The 17094-nt window shown below is 42.3% G+C and overlaps 1 protein-coding gene across 1 annotated transcript in view; it reads right to left on the reverse strand.

Moving 5' to 3' along the window:
• Positions 1-2615: 2615 nt before the first annotated feature.
• Positions 2616-17094, reverse strand: part of grm3 (glutamate receptor, metabotropic 3) — a 108845-nt gene continuing 94366 nt past the window's right edge. The window contains exons 9-12 of the mRNA XM_072435918.1: positions 16566-16759; positions 16240-16372; positions 6865-7042; positions 2616-2874 (exon numbers count right to left, since the gene is read on the reverse strand). Coding sequence (XP_072292019.1) covers positions 2798-2874; positions 6865-7042; positions 16240-16372; positions 16566-16759 — 582 coding nt within the window. The 3' untranslated portion in view covers positions 2616-2797. The remainder of the gene's footprint in view (positions 2875-6864; positions 7043-16239; positions 16373-16565; positions 16760-17094) is intronic.

Consider the following 17094-nt stretch of genomic DNA (forward strand, 5'->3'; position numbering starts at 1 on the left):
TTTTTGCTCAGGCGTAAAAAAAAAGTTAGACTATTTTCCTCTTTTGATTTCTTTTAGCAACAATGGCACACTGGCGTTTCTCTAGTCTAATGCTAATGCTAACAGTGCGTACAGTAAGCGGGTGATTAGCACGGACAGTGTATTGCTGTGCGCACGATACTGTACAAAGCCCTTTTTTCCCTGTTGAACTTCAGAAGATAAAAAAGTTGCTGTAAAATGGTAACTCTTTACAAAAAACATTATGCATGCAAATATTCACGATATATACAAGAGATTATTATGTACGCACATAAGAGCACTGGGACTGCCTCAGTGGATTATGGGAAGCGGTCTTAACACACTCATTAACACTCATTAACGGGGACATAATGAGGCAAATCAACGTTTGAGTTGTTTGCATCGAATTTTTCTTTTGGAATAGTTGTTTTTTTGTATTGCAGCATTCACTATTTATGTTTTAAAAGTAAGAACCTTCACTGAACGTTTCTATTTTCTTGACTAAAACTGTCTGTTTTATCAAAATCACATTTCGTCACGTCTTAATGTCATGAAACGTGTCGAGCACTAGAGTTACAAAGGTACAATTATCTAACAACTACACTTTAATTAACCTAAAGTCATAAAGCGTGAACAAAAACTTCATTCATAATGAACAAATAGCTGCTGATTATGAATTAAGTCTTGGTCCATGTTATTAAAAAGTATCATTACCATTACATGTTTACTATACATGTATACATTATTCATTTCATTATAAAATACTATGCTATATTAAAAATCCCAAATACATCATAATGATTGAATAAAGATGTGATGGAGCGTCTCACCACGGCTTGAATAATATCGCTATGTACAGTAGCCATGGTGAGCGTTTCTGTTCCGGAGCAGCGTTGTCAGGGATGAGTTTGTGTTGAACCAGTCTGATTATTATGAGCTCTGAGAGGGCGGAGTCACCTGCTGCTTTACGAAACACGTCTCTGCTGCGGCCGCTCAGATAAAGGGATTCCATGAGTCATTAGAAAAGAAACCACATTTGTACCAACAACATGAGAAACAATAAAAGGATCAGAACACGTGGATCTAAATATGTAAACAAATGTTTTAAGTCCAAGTATTTTTGTACATATTCACTCAGCTGCCCTTTTCAGTCCTTTGTCCCGTTTTAAAAGGGTTACATTATGTTGTATTCACTTTCCACCGTGAAGCCTTTTGTCATCGGAAGCAAACCTAGCGTTGTGCTTCAATGACTGTATTGATGTCTGTGTTAGAGTTGGCACATATATCAATACTAAAACAAGTATCAAAACAAGATCAGAACTGGCATAAAATCACACGGTGACAAAAAGTACTCTTAATTTGCGGTAAAAAACATTCAAGCACTTGCTCAAGAAGACGTGCTGCTCATTGTCTTGCACTACTTCCCCATCTCTGTAACCTTGACCAGACAGACTCTTGAGAATATATCTTGCTAGATTTCCACTGTTTTGACCTGAACCACCAATGCGGAGACTGGACCAATCACAGCGCAGCATTGTGGTTTGGGCGGGAGCCAAAGGGGAAGTGCCCAAACGAACCAAAATAAACATGGTGGCGCAAACATATGCACTTCAGCATATTTTTACAGAAATATGGACAATTTAGTGTTTAAAAAATGATCCGCGCTTAGCATTTTGTGCATTCTGTACTTTTTTCTCACTTGGATTTGGCAAAAGTTGGATTTCTGAGCTTGTTTTGCGCTGCTGTGACATGTTGACCAATCAGAGCGAAGCATTTGTCCCCATCACTTTTGGAGAGAGCCTTTCCTCTCTGTAGAACTCAACTCACAGTGCTACACATGAATCCCGCACCAGGTTACCATCTCCGGCCCAAAGCGCTCTGGCTGTGCACCATGTGATAAGTTCTGACCAATCAGTGCAATGGTGGGCTGGACACAAGAAGTTTGTTTTTACATTGTGCAGAATGTCCTTGCCCCCTTTCTACTGCCGAGCAACCGAGACTGGCGGCTAACGGCACGGCTAACGGTACGGCTAATGCACTGCTAATGCTACGGCTAACACTAGCATAATGTAGCCCATTTAAATGACAATAGCTCCCAAGTTGTGCTATTTCAACCATCAGTAGTATAATACAAATATTCAGACACATTAGAAATGCAAACATCAGTTGTTATTACAATGAGAACTACAAAAGCATGAATAGAAAGGAAGTATTGCAGATGAGCAGGGTCCAAGCACATTTATGTACACCGCATCATAACAAAGCTATCAAAACAGGCTCCAAAAAATTCCTCCTAAAAACGTATTGTTATCATTTTTTTGTTCTTTTGTTTCTCTACTTACAACAATGTCAATTCTCTGTATTTACAACCCTAGAAAATAATTTAATTTTAGTTACACATTTCTACATCTGATACGATACAGTTCTAAGTCCACAGAGACATGTTGGTTGGTCTGTTTGTGCATGTTTGGAGCTCGACGGTGCCTCTGGGTTGGCACATTAAACACGTTTACATTTATTCTTCCCATAGAAGAAAATGTATTAAGAGTTTAAAAAATGAGAGTTTAAAAGCAGGATAAAGGCTAACAGTTGTTTTTTTGGGCTAATTAATGAGTAAAATATAGCTGATTATCCTCCATAAAACTTTAAATACATTTTTTTTTAACTCCACGGGGAAAACAAATGAAACGTTTCCCCCCATTGCTGAGCTCCATGTGTGTGCAATTGTGTACATAGGGTCCGACGGAGGAGGGTGTGGCGTGGGTGTGGCCTAACAGTCGAGGGGCGGGGCTGGGGCCGGTCACAGGGAGGAAGTGGTGGAGTCGACGATCTCTCTCCCGTTGCACACCGCCGGGACAAAGTGCGCACTCACAGAAGCTGCAAAAGCAGAAGTACTTTACATCAGAATGGCATAACTGTTAGCTGGACGTGCACAGAAGCTCCAGTCCTGCAAAACATTTTCAAAAGTCACTAGAGCAAACAACAAAACACTTTTCTCATCATTTTTTTCCTCACTCTTTTCCAACAAATGTGATCTAAAAACTGACACGGGTGCCTCCATGTTTGTTTTTCCTTGTTTTTTCCTCCATTTTGGTCAATTCGCCACCTGACATTGAGCACCCTTTGGTGGATATTTAACAGAACAAAACTTAACATTATGAACTGTTGCAAGTACAATATAAATACAGTGAGAGTATTTATACATATATAATGTCATTTTTGGCTTCAACATTGGGGAAGTTAAGATCCATGACTCTGGCAAAAATCCGACAGACATATCTCTTTAATAATAAGCCAATCATTATTAATTTTCTGTCTAATGGGTTGATTATGGGCTGATTAATGAAAGACTATCTGTTTTGTTAAGTTAATCATCCATCAAATAGTCAATTTAACAATCTGTTCAGATACAGAGTGAACGTATCGTCAGCGTAGAAGCTCCTCTGTGTAAATTTGAGACTGGAGCGTAGAGCTGAGGTGGAACCTTCACCGCTGAACATGTGACGCTGAGTTTGAAACGCTATTAGGGAATTTAAAGGGCCAAAGAGGCGTACGGGAGCTGTAGCCCTCCAGAGAGAGGTGAGGGGGTCGTGCCTCGTCTCTTATCCATGTTCGGAACGCTCTTTCTCCGCTGTGAGGACTTTAAAAGGATGTGGTCTGGACGGTGGAGTCTGTGAGTACGTGAGAGTCAGAGGAAAAGGTGCCATCCATCGATCGGCCACATTTAGACGTCATAGTTAAGCGTGTAAACTTTTTGGTGTGTACTTTGGAGAGTATAATTGCCGTATAAAACAGACAGCTGATGGGTGAGGAAGTTTAAGTTGAGATTTCTGATTCTACTCTTTTGATTTCACTTCGAGGCCAGCGGTGACGGCTGCTCTTTAAAACATAACTCCTTCAGGTGTTGCCATGTGTGCCGTTCTGAGCCCTGAACAGATTGTGTACCAAAAAAGAAAGCCAAAACCATCACCGTAGCGACAGACATGATTTGCCACGATAAAGACCACAGTTGTTTGCTGTTGATTTGGACTTTTTTTTGTTAGTGATGTGTAATTATATCTTATCAACTCAAAAAGTGTGCTACGACTCAAAAAAGGTTGACAGACACTGATAAAGTCTGTCTTCCTATTGGCTTAGTCTGTTTTAGCTTATTGTTATAAGCGTTCGCCATCTATTTAGTTTAACTGTTGTTGATTTGGCTTTGGCCTAAATTCACTCCTCTTCATTCTGTACAGTCAACATGCTCTGCTCAGTCTGCGCACACATACTAAAACACACACACACACACACACACACACACACACACAGCGACGCCATGGATACTCAACCCAACACGCACAAAGCTCTTGAAATGTGTTAAAGGCTCATCATAAAGATGACTGAAGACCTCAGATTGTTCACTTGACTCTTCCTAAAAATATAAGCGAGGCAGAGCTGCAGCCGCTGTAATGTCTCTGTGTCGCAGCGGCCCCCGGAACAACCTGCCACTTTTACAGAAAAAACGACATTACGGCTCCTCCAAGACGTAACTCACGGCTCTAATGAAGTGATAAAGGCTCGCTATGGGCGCTGGGCTTTAGCTCAGTGGTCCCCAAACTTTTTGACTCGAGGGCCATATTGGGTTCTAAAATTTGGCCGAGGGGCCGGGCCAGGAAAATATGGTGTGTTTGTTTGAACTAATGAAGCCTGCGTAAATTCAGCCTGGAAGACCTAACTCCACCATCTACATCAAGGCCACCTGCTCCCCAGCTCAACCAACAGTCCGGCCTGTCAGTCTGAGAGTTCAGATCTCTCCTTCACCACGGAACTCCTCCAGGTTTCTTCTTTTTCCCATGGAGGTTTTTGTAGTTTTTCCTGGCCGAGAAGGAGAGTCCTAAGGACAGAGGATTCCCAGGACATCGCCCATCGCACCTGCTCCCCATCTTCAATCAACGCACCCAAGTCACTCCTCCCCGCGGCACCTCTCACCTCTGCTCCCATCAGCGCACAGCCGGTCCCATATTAACCCTCACTCAGTTGGCTCGGCCGCTTCAGAACGTACTGCGACCCACCACCTCCCCTCCGCGTGTGCGAGCAGAACACTAAGTGCGAGTAGCGCACTATGTGCGAGCAGAGTGCACTATGTGCGAGCAGCGCAGTATGTGCGAGCAGAGTGCACTATGTGCGAGCAGTGCACTATGTGCGAGCAGAGTGCACTATGTGCGAGCAGTGCACTATGTGCGAGCAGAGTGCACTATGTGCGAGCAGTGCACTATGTGCGAGCAGAGTGCACTATGTGCGAGCAGTGCACTATGTGCGAGCAGAGTGCACTATGTGCGAGCAGTGCACTATGTGCGAGCAGAGTGCACTATGTGCGAGCAGTGCACTATGTGCGAGCAGAGTGCACTATGTGCAAGCAGTGCACTATGTGCGAGCAGAGTGCACTATGTGCGAGCAGTGCACTATGTGCGAGCAGAGTGCACTATGTGCGAGCAGTGCACTATGTGTGAGCAGCGCGCAGCTTAGAGGAAACAGTGCCATCTCTTGGGGAAATGTGGGCGTTACAGGCGAAAGGCCAGCCACAGTATCGTGAGTTTGAATCCCGACTCCGACATTTGCTGCATGTCCTCCTTTCTCTCTCATCATTCCCCTTCCTTTCTTTCTCATTCCGTCTACGGCAAAAAATAAATAAATAAATAAATAAATAAATATATATATATATATATATATATATATATATATATATATATATATATATATATATATATATATATATATATATTTATTTTTAATATAATTTGGACAAGCTTGGCGGGCCGGATTGAAAGGCCCAGAGGGCCGGATTGAAAGGCCCAGCGGGCCGGATGTGGCCCGCGGGCCGTAGTTTGGGGACCACTGCTTTAGCTGGTCCTTTCTTTGAAGAGTCTGAAACTGTGGGTAAAGTTGAGCCACAACTGCTCACAGTGCACAATTGTCTACTTTTGTGTTTCATTTTGTTTGTCTTGACTAAACCCTTTAAACGCCCCCTATGGACAGGTGTTGTTATAGAACTTGTTATAGCACTATAACACTTAAAACAATGCATTGGGAATCAACAATGTAATCATTATTTCCACATCACATAAATAAATACAAATAAATAAGAGAAGTGTGAACGTGTCTGTGCACACGGCTGGACTCAGCACAGGTCAACTCCATTTCAGGATTTTAACATTTTTCACATCAGCGATTATTAAATACCCAAATTAATCAAATTAATTTGATTTATGGCCCAGCCGTACTTTATAAAGTAGTGCATATAGTCTTGTGTTTTGCAGGAGTTGGAGGGCTCCCGAGGGCCCCTCCCTCTCTGTGCAGACAGTCAGCTGGAGGCCTGTCTAACTAGCTCATGATTGAATGTGTCAACCACACAGTAATGATAACTGCTGCGGAGGAGGAGGAGGAAGAGGAGGAGGAGGAAGAGGAGGATGAGGAAGAGGAGGAAGAGGAGGAGGAGGAAGATGAAGAGGAGGAGGAAGAGGAGGAAGAGGAGGAGGAAAAGGAGGAGGAGGAAGAGGAAGAGGAGGAGGAATCCAGGGCCACATTTAGAGTGTGGCAGGCGCGAGGCTCTGAGTTAGAATAATACAAGAGTCACATTTTGACATTCTCTGCTCAGAATGAGGGGCTGAAGGAGGAAAGAAAAGAGAGCTGAAGATTGGAGTAAATAAATTGTAGCTCTAATTAGGACTGAAACAACTAATTAGAATGAATTCAGAAAAAGGTTATTGAAATCATTGTGATTAAAATTAGTAATTGAATAATCATTAGACTGTTCTGCATCTGAACCCTACAGCACTTCATCATCACGGGTTTCAAGTCCTTCTAAACATACTTGATACTTTTACCCACCATGCGAGGCGTAGGTGGTGGCTGCCCCGCTCACGCTGAAGCGGTTCAGGTTGAGTCTGTGGCTGGCCACGTTCTTCTGAGGCTGGAACAGGATGATGTGGACCTTAGGAGCGAACATACAGCCCAGAACCACGAAGCCGCTGAGGCTGACGGAGATGCACATGGTCGTCGTCTGCACCTGCACGTGGGACAGGGACAACAGTTATGTACCCTATTGTCCATAGTTGTGTGACTTATACTCCGGAGCAACTTATTAACACATTATCATATTGTTTTGTTTGTTATTTTCACACTGACAACCACAAGAGGGCGCTCTAGGCTCTAAGCGACGCAGAAGAAGAATCTGCACTTCCTCTTCCTCTGAAGTTTGTGGAGTTGTTTAGAAGTGACACAGAGGAAGAAGAATTCGATGGATTTACTGATTTGGGGTAAAACTGATGCTTTGGTAAACGTGTTAGCATGTTCTTTATGCTATAGTTATCTGAAGAACTGTTCATATGTTACATTAACATACCAGACACTCACAGTTCTGTCTGTGCCTCATGTAGCTGAAGGTGTTAGCGTTAGCATACGTCATGTAGCTGAAGGTGTTAGCGTTAGCATACGTACACCTATTCACCATGTTCTCTAATCTGTTATTATTTTAAACTGCATTTCAAGGTGAAACGTCTGTTCTTGGTCTTGGATTTTATCAAATAACTTTACCCCAAAAATGCGACTTATACTCCAGTGCGACTTATACTCCAGTGTGACTTATACATGTTTTATTCTTCTCAATTATGCATTTTTTGGCGGGTGCGACTTATACTCTGGAGCAACTTCTGTTATAAGAAATAGGTGTCATTGCAGTATTCACATGACATATTCTGCTTTATTTTAGCTTTGAAGGGCCCAAATATGCTTTTGGTCCTTTGTATTTATTTTTCATAACGTCTTTAAAGCTCCAGGAGATGACATGACACAATATGTTGAGTTTACGTGACATCACCTACAAACTCTTTCACTGCTCCTGCCCCGTCAAACCTAACATCTGATCACTAACGCGTCAGAAACACTTCAAAATAAAGTACAATGTAATCCAAAAACCCTGAATAGATCTTTAAGTTAAATTAACTTTAAATTAATGTTATGTATAATTTTATATAATATCACACATCTTTACTGCTTTTGTTGGTGAAAATGACTGTAACATTGTATAAACTTGTTCTTTACGTTACTGTTCTGTACGACAAAAAAAACAAAAACATTCTAGGATCCCTATAGTTTAAAACTGAGACAGGTCAGTTTTTTGTTGTAGAATTTGCAGATTTGTTGACCTGGTTTATGTTTTATATGTTTGTAATTATTGGACCTCTTCTCATGAAACAAAAACTGCCATTAAGTTCAATGTGTTAAGTTCTGTGTTTTGCAAATCTCCACAAGCCTCAAGTCTTTGGCAAGACAATGGCGTCCACGTTTTGTGAATGGTTCTTTTTAAAAAGTCGACTGTAAAGAGAAAATGGCATTGTCTTGAAGTCCAAGTCAAACCCTGAGTCACTGTTCAAGTCCAAAGAGTCCCAAAGTGTCGGTTCATTTGATCAATTCAAGCTTCAAGTTATCAAAATAGTGACTCAAGTCTGACTTAGTCCTAGTCACGACTGAGAGTCCACACTTCTGCCCATCGTCGCAGAAAGTGAGCCATTATTCAATCCAAAGATGTCGTTGTGAGTTGAACGCACTGTAAAACATGAGATTAATACGACAGGTTTGTGGAGCCAATCCCAAACAAATAATGAGAACTTTCAAGGCTTATTAATGTCTAGTTGGGTCTTTCAGAACAGAACATCTCCCATAGAGTTATAGACCCCTGCCCCCCATCACCTAAGTCCATCCCAGATATTTACAGCGTCTATACTGTAGTTAAAGTCTTTATTGCAGTTTCAGAGGTGATTATTGTCTGGGATGTGCAAAGTGAATTCTGTGATGTTTTATGGATGTTATACCATAATTAAAAGTCAAGTTTGCATGTCTACTGGTTAAATTGAGACGGAAGATTGAGTTTATTGTCATATTATGATTCAAATACATTCTGTCTCGGTCATGAACCCGGGAAACGCTCCGAGCTGAGCAGCAGACAGTGTGATTAAGCCTGGGACGGTGATGGATATGCTTTATGCTAATCCAGAGCAGTCATTTAAAACACAAGATGATGTTTTATGATAATCTGAGCCACACTATAAACTTCAATAAAGTTCTATATGAAGATGACATTAAAAGGTCGCGTCCGTGTGGTGAACTGGGAGATGTCAGGTGTGTTTGTGAAATGCAATAAACTATTAAAGGAGACACTCAGGGGCTAAGTATCAAACTATGACAGAAGTAGATCATCATTTTACATTTTGTTCATTGTAAAAGCGCAATATTGATCTAAAACAACTAATAGCAACAAGTCATAGAAAGAGATCCATTGACTTCCTGTTTAAAAATGCAGAACTGATAAGCCCCGCCTCTTCATAGTGACGGTTCGCGGCCTTATACATCCCATAATGCACTGCGCAGAGCTCGTCCCGACAGCGGAGGAAAACTGCGTGAGTTGAGTTAAAGTTTGGCTCGGAAACTGCGGCTAACACAGTGAAAAGTCCGTTCAAACTAAGCTGATGCGCAACTAACAAACACTAATTATTCTTTTTTATTTCACGAAAGAAGATACTCACGGATGAATCAATGACGTTATTTGTTATGTTATTTGGTTTAATTTTATATTTTGTTGTAAATCACGCAATTCAAGCCTAAACTAATGCTTTTAATGTTTAAGATTAAGGAATAAATAACACTGATTGGACAAAGTTGCATTATGATTTATTAAGGACAGTTTGTGCCGACGTGATCGTGGATACTTCCTGCATCGGTTATTGATAAAGTAAAGTACATTTTATGCCCATGGAGTGGTTAGATAATAATTGTTCATACCAATAATAATATCAATACCCTTTGAAAATGCTTAATATTTTCTGTAGCTTATTGTCTGATCAATACTGCGGTCGTAGAACTTTTTACTCATAATAACAGGCAGATGATGCATATAATGGGTCAAATGCAGAGGACAATAACCTCCACCTCACCCTACGCTGGAGCAGTGCAGACCTGTCTTCAAACAATGTAAGTATGTGAGGGGTGTTGTACTAAACACTCTTATAATAATTAGAGCTGCAAGACTCCTCACAATCAAGTTAAAGTCACATTTTAAATTGTGAAAACATGTTAATCTCAAATGCCTGGGACTCTTGTATGGATTCAGATGTTTATAACTTCAGGATGTGCTCTGTGGCCTAAACATTCTGTATTTCATTACAGATCTCAACTTGAGCTAAGACACAAGGGTCATTGTTCCGTCTTTTGTTCAGTGTGAATCTTCTCAGCCCGGACTGGGTTATTTTTGTCTTGAACCTCGTCTTCTGGTTGACAAGCATCAAGAGGGGCCCGAGTGTGTGGTCATGTCTCCACTGTCCCTCTGTAAGTTTAAGGCTTAACTTCTCATTTCTTCTAAGTAAAATAAATGTCCTCTTCAGCCGTCTCAATGTTTTAATCTTAACTGACGACCACTTTAACAGTTTGATCAGATCAGAATCAGAAAAAAAAGTCTTATTGTTATTGTAAGTGAATAAGTACAGAACAGTACAGAAGGAATTTGTCTTGGCGACATCATAAAATATGAGATAATATGCACCATATTCCTTTTCCAGTTAGAGAATATATTTGAGCTTCTAACGTTTTCAAGTGTGTGGAGGGAAACTGAGCAGACCAAGATGGAGTCTGTTAGAACACATTTTTTTTGTTTTGTTCATAAGAGTTCTATTAAGAGTGTGTTTTGAAACTTCCTATAATCTGTTCTTTCCTCCTGTTCTGCTGCGTTGTAACAACGAAATTTCCCCTTGTGTGGATATTAAAGGATTATCTTATCTTATCTTATCTTATTTGTTTGAAAGGCTTTTTCTGTTGTCACTTTAGGTTTATAGCAGTGGCAAGCGGCCAGGGCAATCAAGGTAATCAGTGATTGGCCAATATAATCTAAAATGACTGTGTCTCAACTATATATGAATTGTTCTAAAATATATCCAAATAAGCCAGTTTCCCCTACACTTCTGCTGCTGAAGTGTGGCTTTTAGTGTCCTCTACAGGCCGCTGAGCAGTACTACGCAGGAAGCATGGTTCTTCTTCTCCAGCAGCTGCTCAGTCGTGTCCAGAGGATCGTTCATGCTCCGCTCTCTAACATGAACTTTAGAACCAGAGCACACAGCAGCTTTTAGAGGTCTGCACATGTGCTCTGAGGACAAACCCATGGATCTGAGCTCAAACCACACTGAATAAACCTGTGGGAATCAAACCTGCAGGTTTTGCCCTGACTGAGCATGTGCAGAGGAGAAGGGAAGCAACAGCAGCGCCAGGTCTCAACAAACAGACTTAAAAACTATACTTTAGAGACAAGTCTTTCACAATGTTTCACAATGACAAGTTTCCAATGACTGATGTTAGAAATACAGGCATTTATGGCATTTATCAACATAGAGACAAGAGAGAGAGAGTAATTTGATAAGATATGGGAGTTTAGCTCAGTAGGATAGTGGGGGCCCATCAGCAGGAGCCCTGACTTCAAAGCCCATAATTTCAGGTTTGCTTGCCCATCCATAAAAGTCACTGGTTTATAGTGAGATTATTTGATGTGTATTTGACATTTCATGTATTCCCTTGTTCTTAAATAGAGACACAATATTTCATTAGTTTTGTTGAGATAAACTTTCATTCTAAGGGCTCAAGGTTCCTTAGTGTTTTTTTTTTTTAATACATCCATGTGTGTAATTTGCTTAGTGTTCTGTTTCTGGTGTTGGCATTAGCATTAGCATTAGCAACGAGTCTCGGTTGCTGGGCGACGGAGCGGCTCCGTGGGTTCCGTGGGCCTTTGCGGTCCACAGAGGCTTTGCGGAGGAGCAGCTGGGCCCTTCGAAGAATACAGCCTCAGAGTCTCCATTTACAAATAATCATTAACTAAGTACATGGATGTGGGCGGGGTTAGGGGGTAGGTGAAAACAGGTATTTTCTGAGCCTCAGTTGTAAGAAAATACCGGATTAACTCAAACACGCAGGAATCAATCAAAATTCAAATTTGAGTAAACTAATGATGAGGAAACACTGTTGTAACAAGAGTAAAAGCTCTGTGAAGTCAACATCGCATAATACGTCCCCTTTAAGAGCTTCATTTTTTAATCTTATATATATATTATATATGTTTTAATATCAATTGTGGTGGCAGTGGCACAGTTGGTTAATTGTTTAGCCATTTCCCCAAAGAGACACTTGCATGCTGTGACTAAACTGACGTAAGATCATTTATGGGCCACAACAACAGCATGCGATTGAGGCAAAGCTTCAACGTCGCACCCATCACCCTTATGTCAGTGGAAAAACACCCACTCCACTGCACCTGTTCATGTTCATTATTATTGCAGCCGTGCCGGGGGCAGTTTTAATACAGTACATCCATGCAAGACTACAAGCTAATGTCAGCTAAGTGCAGCCCTTAAGCGCTACACATCCAGGAAACGGCTGGACAGTTATTTCCACTGCTTGTTTACTTCACAGCGGCCCAGAGCACTGTCTTTACCTCTGGATCAATACAAGACTTCATCAACAGAAATCACTGAGGACGCACTGCCAGCCTCCTCCTGTCAGAATCACTGAACAGGTGGTTGTTTCTTAGTTTATGTCATTATTGAGCCAAATACATTGACTTTTTGAACCTTTAATCTAACCATTTTGGAGATAATAAGCAGCGCTAACGCTTAATTATAGAATATTGTCTTCTGAGATTAAGAGCCTCCAACCCAGTGTCCATAAAACTGTTACTATATCAAATAACAAGCTAGCTTTTGCTCTGCAGTGCTTTGTCCCACAGAGGGTCATGTGATGTCACGTGACGTCCTGGTGTACACACGTGTTATTTACACGCCGTTCTGACTGGCAAGAGAACTGCACCATCTGCAGTGCCACTTTCCAGGACGGTATCCCAGGTCCATGAAATTGACTGAATAGTGATGTTTTTATATCATCTTAAGCTTTCCGTCCAGACTGTCTGTTCAGCCACAACAACTGCTCACAGGAAATGTGCTTGGAACTGTATAAAGTGTAAAATTAAAGAAACGGTGTGAAAGTATCCTGTCAATCATCACTCCACATGTACTCAGTTGCTTCGGTGTAATAGATATTTGCTACGGTGTCTTCCAAGTGACACTGTGTTCTTTTGGATTTGTCTTTCACTTCCAGAATCATTTTCCAGTGAAGAAGTATCTGGTAGATCTTCCTAAAAAGGTATTCAAAATCTGTACATGATAAAATGTTATGAACGAGGACCAATCTTCTAACACCAAAATCATATTCATGAAAGTATTTTAGTTAAAGTAGGCCTGGTTTATTAGGCCTATAATGCCTTTAATATTTATACATTTGTCCCAACATAAGTATGGCACCAGCCTGTCTTTGCAGCGCTCCTGTCCGCAGCAATTTGACATGATTTTGGTTGTATATGATGATGGACAGGAGCTCCATGGCAACACTCACAGGAGGGGCTTGACTCTGCCCCCCTGATTAACCTGCTGGTTAATCTGCTTTTCTACAACAAAGTACTTTTTGAAGGACTAACGGAGTGAAGGATTTGCCTTAGGTCTGAGTGGAAACAAGCATCTCTCATTCAGATCATAATTCGCACATTCCGTTTAAAATGAATGCACCATTTACTGTAATTATGAATACAATTGGATAGATTGTATTGAGAAACAAAAAACAAAATACAGTAAAATAGCACTAGAAAGCTAGACATAAACCAGGATATTGTTACTTCATGCTGATATAACTACAGTAATAAAAGTATAATACCATTTTACTCTACTCACATCTGAATGTAGCAGAGTACAGGCGACTCATTACTCACACCTGCCTCTAGCGTTCGTTGACTTTAAAGCTTATTTTTTCCCACTAGATCAAATAGTCTGTTTTGCTTCTTCAGGTAACCACGGCAGCAGCAGCAGCAGCAGCAGCAGCAGCAGCAGCAGCAGCAGCAGCAGCAGCAGCAGCAGCAGCAGCAGCAGCAGCAGCAACAGCAGCAGCAGCAGCAGGAGCAGCAGCAGCAGCAACAGCAGCAGCAGCAGCAGCAGCAGCAGCAGCAGCAACAGCAGCAGCAGCAGCAGCAGCAGCAGCAGCAGCAACAGCAGCAGCAGCAGCAGCAACAGCAGCAGCAGCAGCAGCAGCAACAGCAGCAGCAGCAGCAGCAGCAACAGCAGCAGCAGCAGCAGCAGCAGCAGGAGCAGCAACAGCAGCAGCAGCAACAGCAGCAGCAGCAGCAGCAGCAGGAGCAGCAGCAGCAGCAGCAGCAGCAGCAGCAGCAGCAACAGCAGCAGCAGCAGCAGCAGCAGCAGCAGCAGCAACAGCAGCAGCAGCAGCAGCAGCAGCAGCAGCAGCAGCAGCAGCAGCCTTGTGCACATTCCCCATCAGTAATCATCGCGGGCGCCTGCCTCTGTGCTCAGCTCTGCTCTGCCTGCTGGAGTTTGTTTACCTCACTCATCTTAAAGTCAGATTCCACGGCCGCTGCGGTGAGCTGTTTGAGGGGGGTCGACGCATCAGCACTCCTGCGCTCTGCCCTTTGATTATGGCTGTTTGCTGCCGGGCGTGTGCGTGTGTGTGCGTGTGTGTGTGGGGCACGGGACAAGGGTGCGCACTCTTCTGCTAAACCTGGACATGTGTCAGCACTCTGAGCAGGCCCGTCATCTCCGCCGTGCAGCATTTAGAGATGCTCTCAACATTTAAGCGTGACACATTTGACCACATTTGAATTCTTGTAAGCAGGGGCGGTGTTGGGAATACGGAATTAAAGTGTGATCGTAAATCGGCATGGCACTGCAGTGATGGGGAAAATCTTATTACGGGTTGCTTAACATGTGTGAATGAAACTAAAGGAGCCAATCAAATGATCTTTTCCACCCAAGATTGTAATCCGTTTTGCACAGAAGCCTATTACATGACATGGAAGCGCTTTATTATAATTGCACCTTTATTAGCCGTAATAAAAGCTCAATAATCATTTGATCCAGGATGCAATCTGCTCCAACCCTTTCTACACCTCAAAGCAGCTGCACCTCCTCAATATTTTGCCTGCTCTTTCTCCCTCTGTTTAAATCTCATCAGGACAACCTCTCCTTCATTTGATGTATTGCACTGATTTAAAATGAACTTGTGATGCAAGGACTGTGCGGCGTTGCAAAAGTAGCCAAATCAGTTGCAAATGTATTCAGACATTTGGGGAAATCAATAAAGTAAATCCACCAGCCGAATTTGTAACTACGGTTTAGACTCTAACCAGCGTCTATCACCCAAACTGACCGGCCTCGACAAGTCCGTCAGTTATTTTTATTCATGTTTATTAGTCTTAGTCTTATCAGTAGTAACAGCAGTGGTAGGAGTGGTTTATAACAGTAGTTGTAGTTCTTATTTGTCCTGTTTCATTCTCTTTACACTTGTAAGACTCCATGTTTGTTACGCTACAGAATGAGACGCTTTTATGATTGGTTGATCTGCCAGGAGAAGATTCTTGGCTGGCCAGGCAAGAGCAATAGTTAAAAGTAAACACTTGACCTACTTTGCTCTTGGGTTGGGCCCAGTTTGGTTCAGATGTAGACAGGGTTTGGTCCTGCTCCATCTCTGCATCGCCTTCCAATTTCTTTTTGTTGGATTTTAAAGGTACTGTACCTGATTTTTACCAAACGTGAGAAATAAAACTAGTTCCTTTTACGTTTGCAGCAGTCCAAAGTTATTGCCCGCTTACCTAAGAAGAGATTATTTGTTCCAAATGCCACACTGAGCAGTAACTGACGAGCTCAGACCACATAACTGTATTTGGGTTGTGATGTGATCCATCAAATGCATTCAGAGCCTCTTAACTTTGAAAGAGTTTACTATAACAGTGAAGCTAGCAGAAAAGGAGCATGTGCATTTTTTTACTTTTTGTAGCAAATAAAACACACTATAATTAGTTGTACACAGCACACAGCGGCCTGTTTTGACCCTACAATATACCTGTACTGTACTTACTTCATTACATGAAAAAGAGAATTGGGCAGAGTCCCTTTAAGATCTTAGTTGACCTCCTTCAAAAGTATGCATTGATTTGATTTGACTGGTTTTATTGTTTTAGGACAAGTGAGATTAAATTAAACACTTCTTAATAGTCCTGGTTTGGTCTTGTCCAGATTTATTTTCCATCAGATGAGGATTGAACCGGTGACCCACAGGCTGGTCCCTAAATGATTAGTATTACCATTTAGTACCTTCAGCGCAGACAGGCCTACTTACCCTGTAGTCGCTGGAGGTGACGTAGAAGATGGGCAGGAAGGCCAGCCAGATGATGCAGGTCGTGTACATGGTGAAGCCGATGAACTTAGCCTCATTAAAGTTCTCTGGGCATTTCCTGGTTTTGAAGGCATACCTGAAGAGAAGAGGAAGGTTAGACAAAACAGAACGCAAACACAACCTATTGGAGGTTTCAAAAAAATCCACACTGCACACACTGTTAAGTCACTGGCAACCCAAGTTCAGTTATGATTGTAGTACCTTTTCTAGACCAGTAAGAGTGCAGGCTACATACTCTCCCTTTAATAATCTGAAAGTGTCAGACTGACCAGGTGCAGAGGACGACCAGCAGCACGTCGTAGACCAGGCTCAGCAGCATACTGGAGTCTCTCACGTTACACTTGAGGATCACCGTCTGCCTCTTCTCAGGCAGCGTGAACCTGCGCGTGCCCGGGACCTCCAGCAGCAGCCACACGGACACCAGGAGAAGCTGCACCGAGATCAGGCTCAGGCAGATGAACACCTGAGGAGAGAGAGGAGCAGGGGTCAGGGGTCAGCGTCCCCCATCTGGGCCCTATCACACGCTCCATCTTCCCCAGGCAATTTGGAGATGTTTTTGCGTGATACATTTCAACATTTTAGCTGAAAATGATGAACGTTAAAGTTTGAATGGACGATTTTTTTGGCATAAATCTGAGTCATATTTCCTCGTGGCGTGGACTGCCGATTAGTCCTGCCACGTATCAATCATAAAACGCACCTATCGCTCACCTGCAGCCGCGTGTGGCTCGTCCCACATTTCCGCGTGTCTAAGCGCATGGATCTATCATAATATAGTTCCTTCAGTGTACGGGGCAA

Source organism: Eucyclogobius newberryi, unplaced genomic scaffold (genome assembly GCF_026437365.1).
Source record: "Eucyclogobius newberryi isolate DKJ021-1_F unplaced genomic scaffold, fEucNew1.0.hap1 SCAF_7, whole genome shotgun sequence".
NCBI classification, from domain to species: domain Eukaryota; kingdom Metazoa; phylum Chordata; class Actinopteri; order Gobiiformes; family Gobiidae; genus Eucyclogobius; species Eucyclogobius newberryi.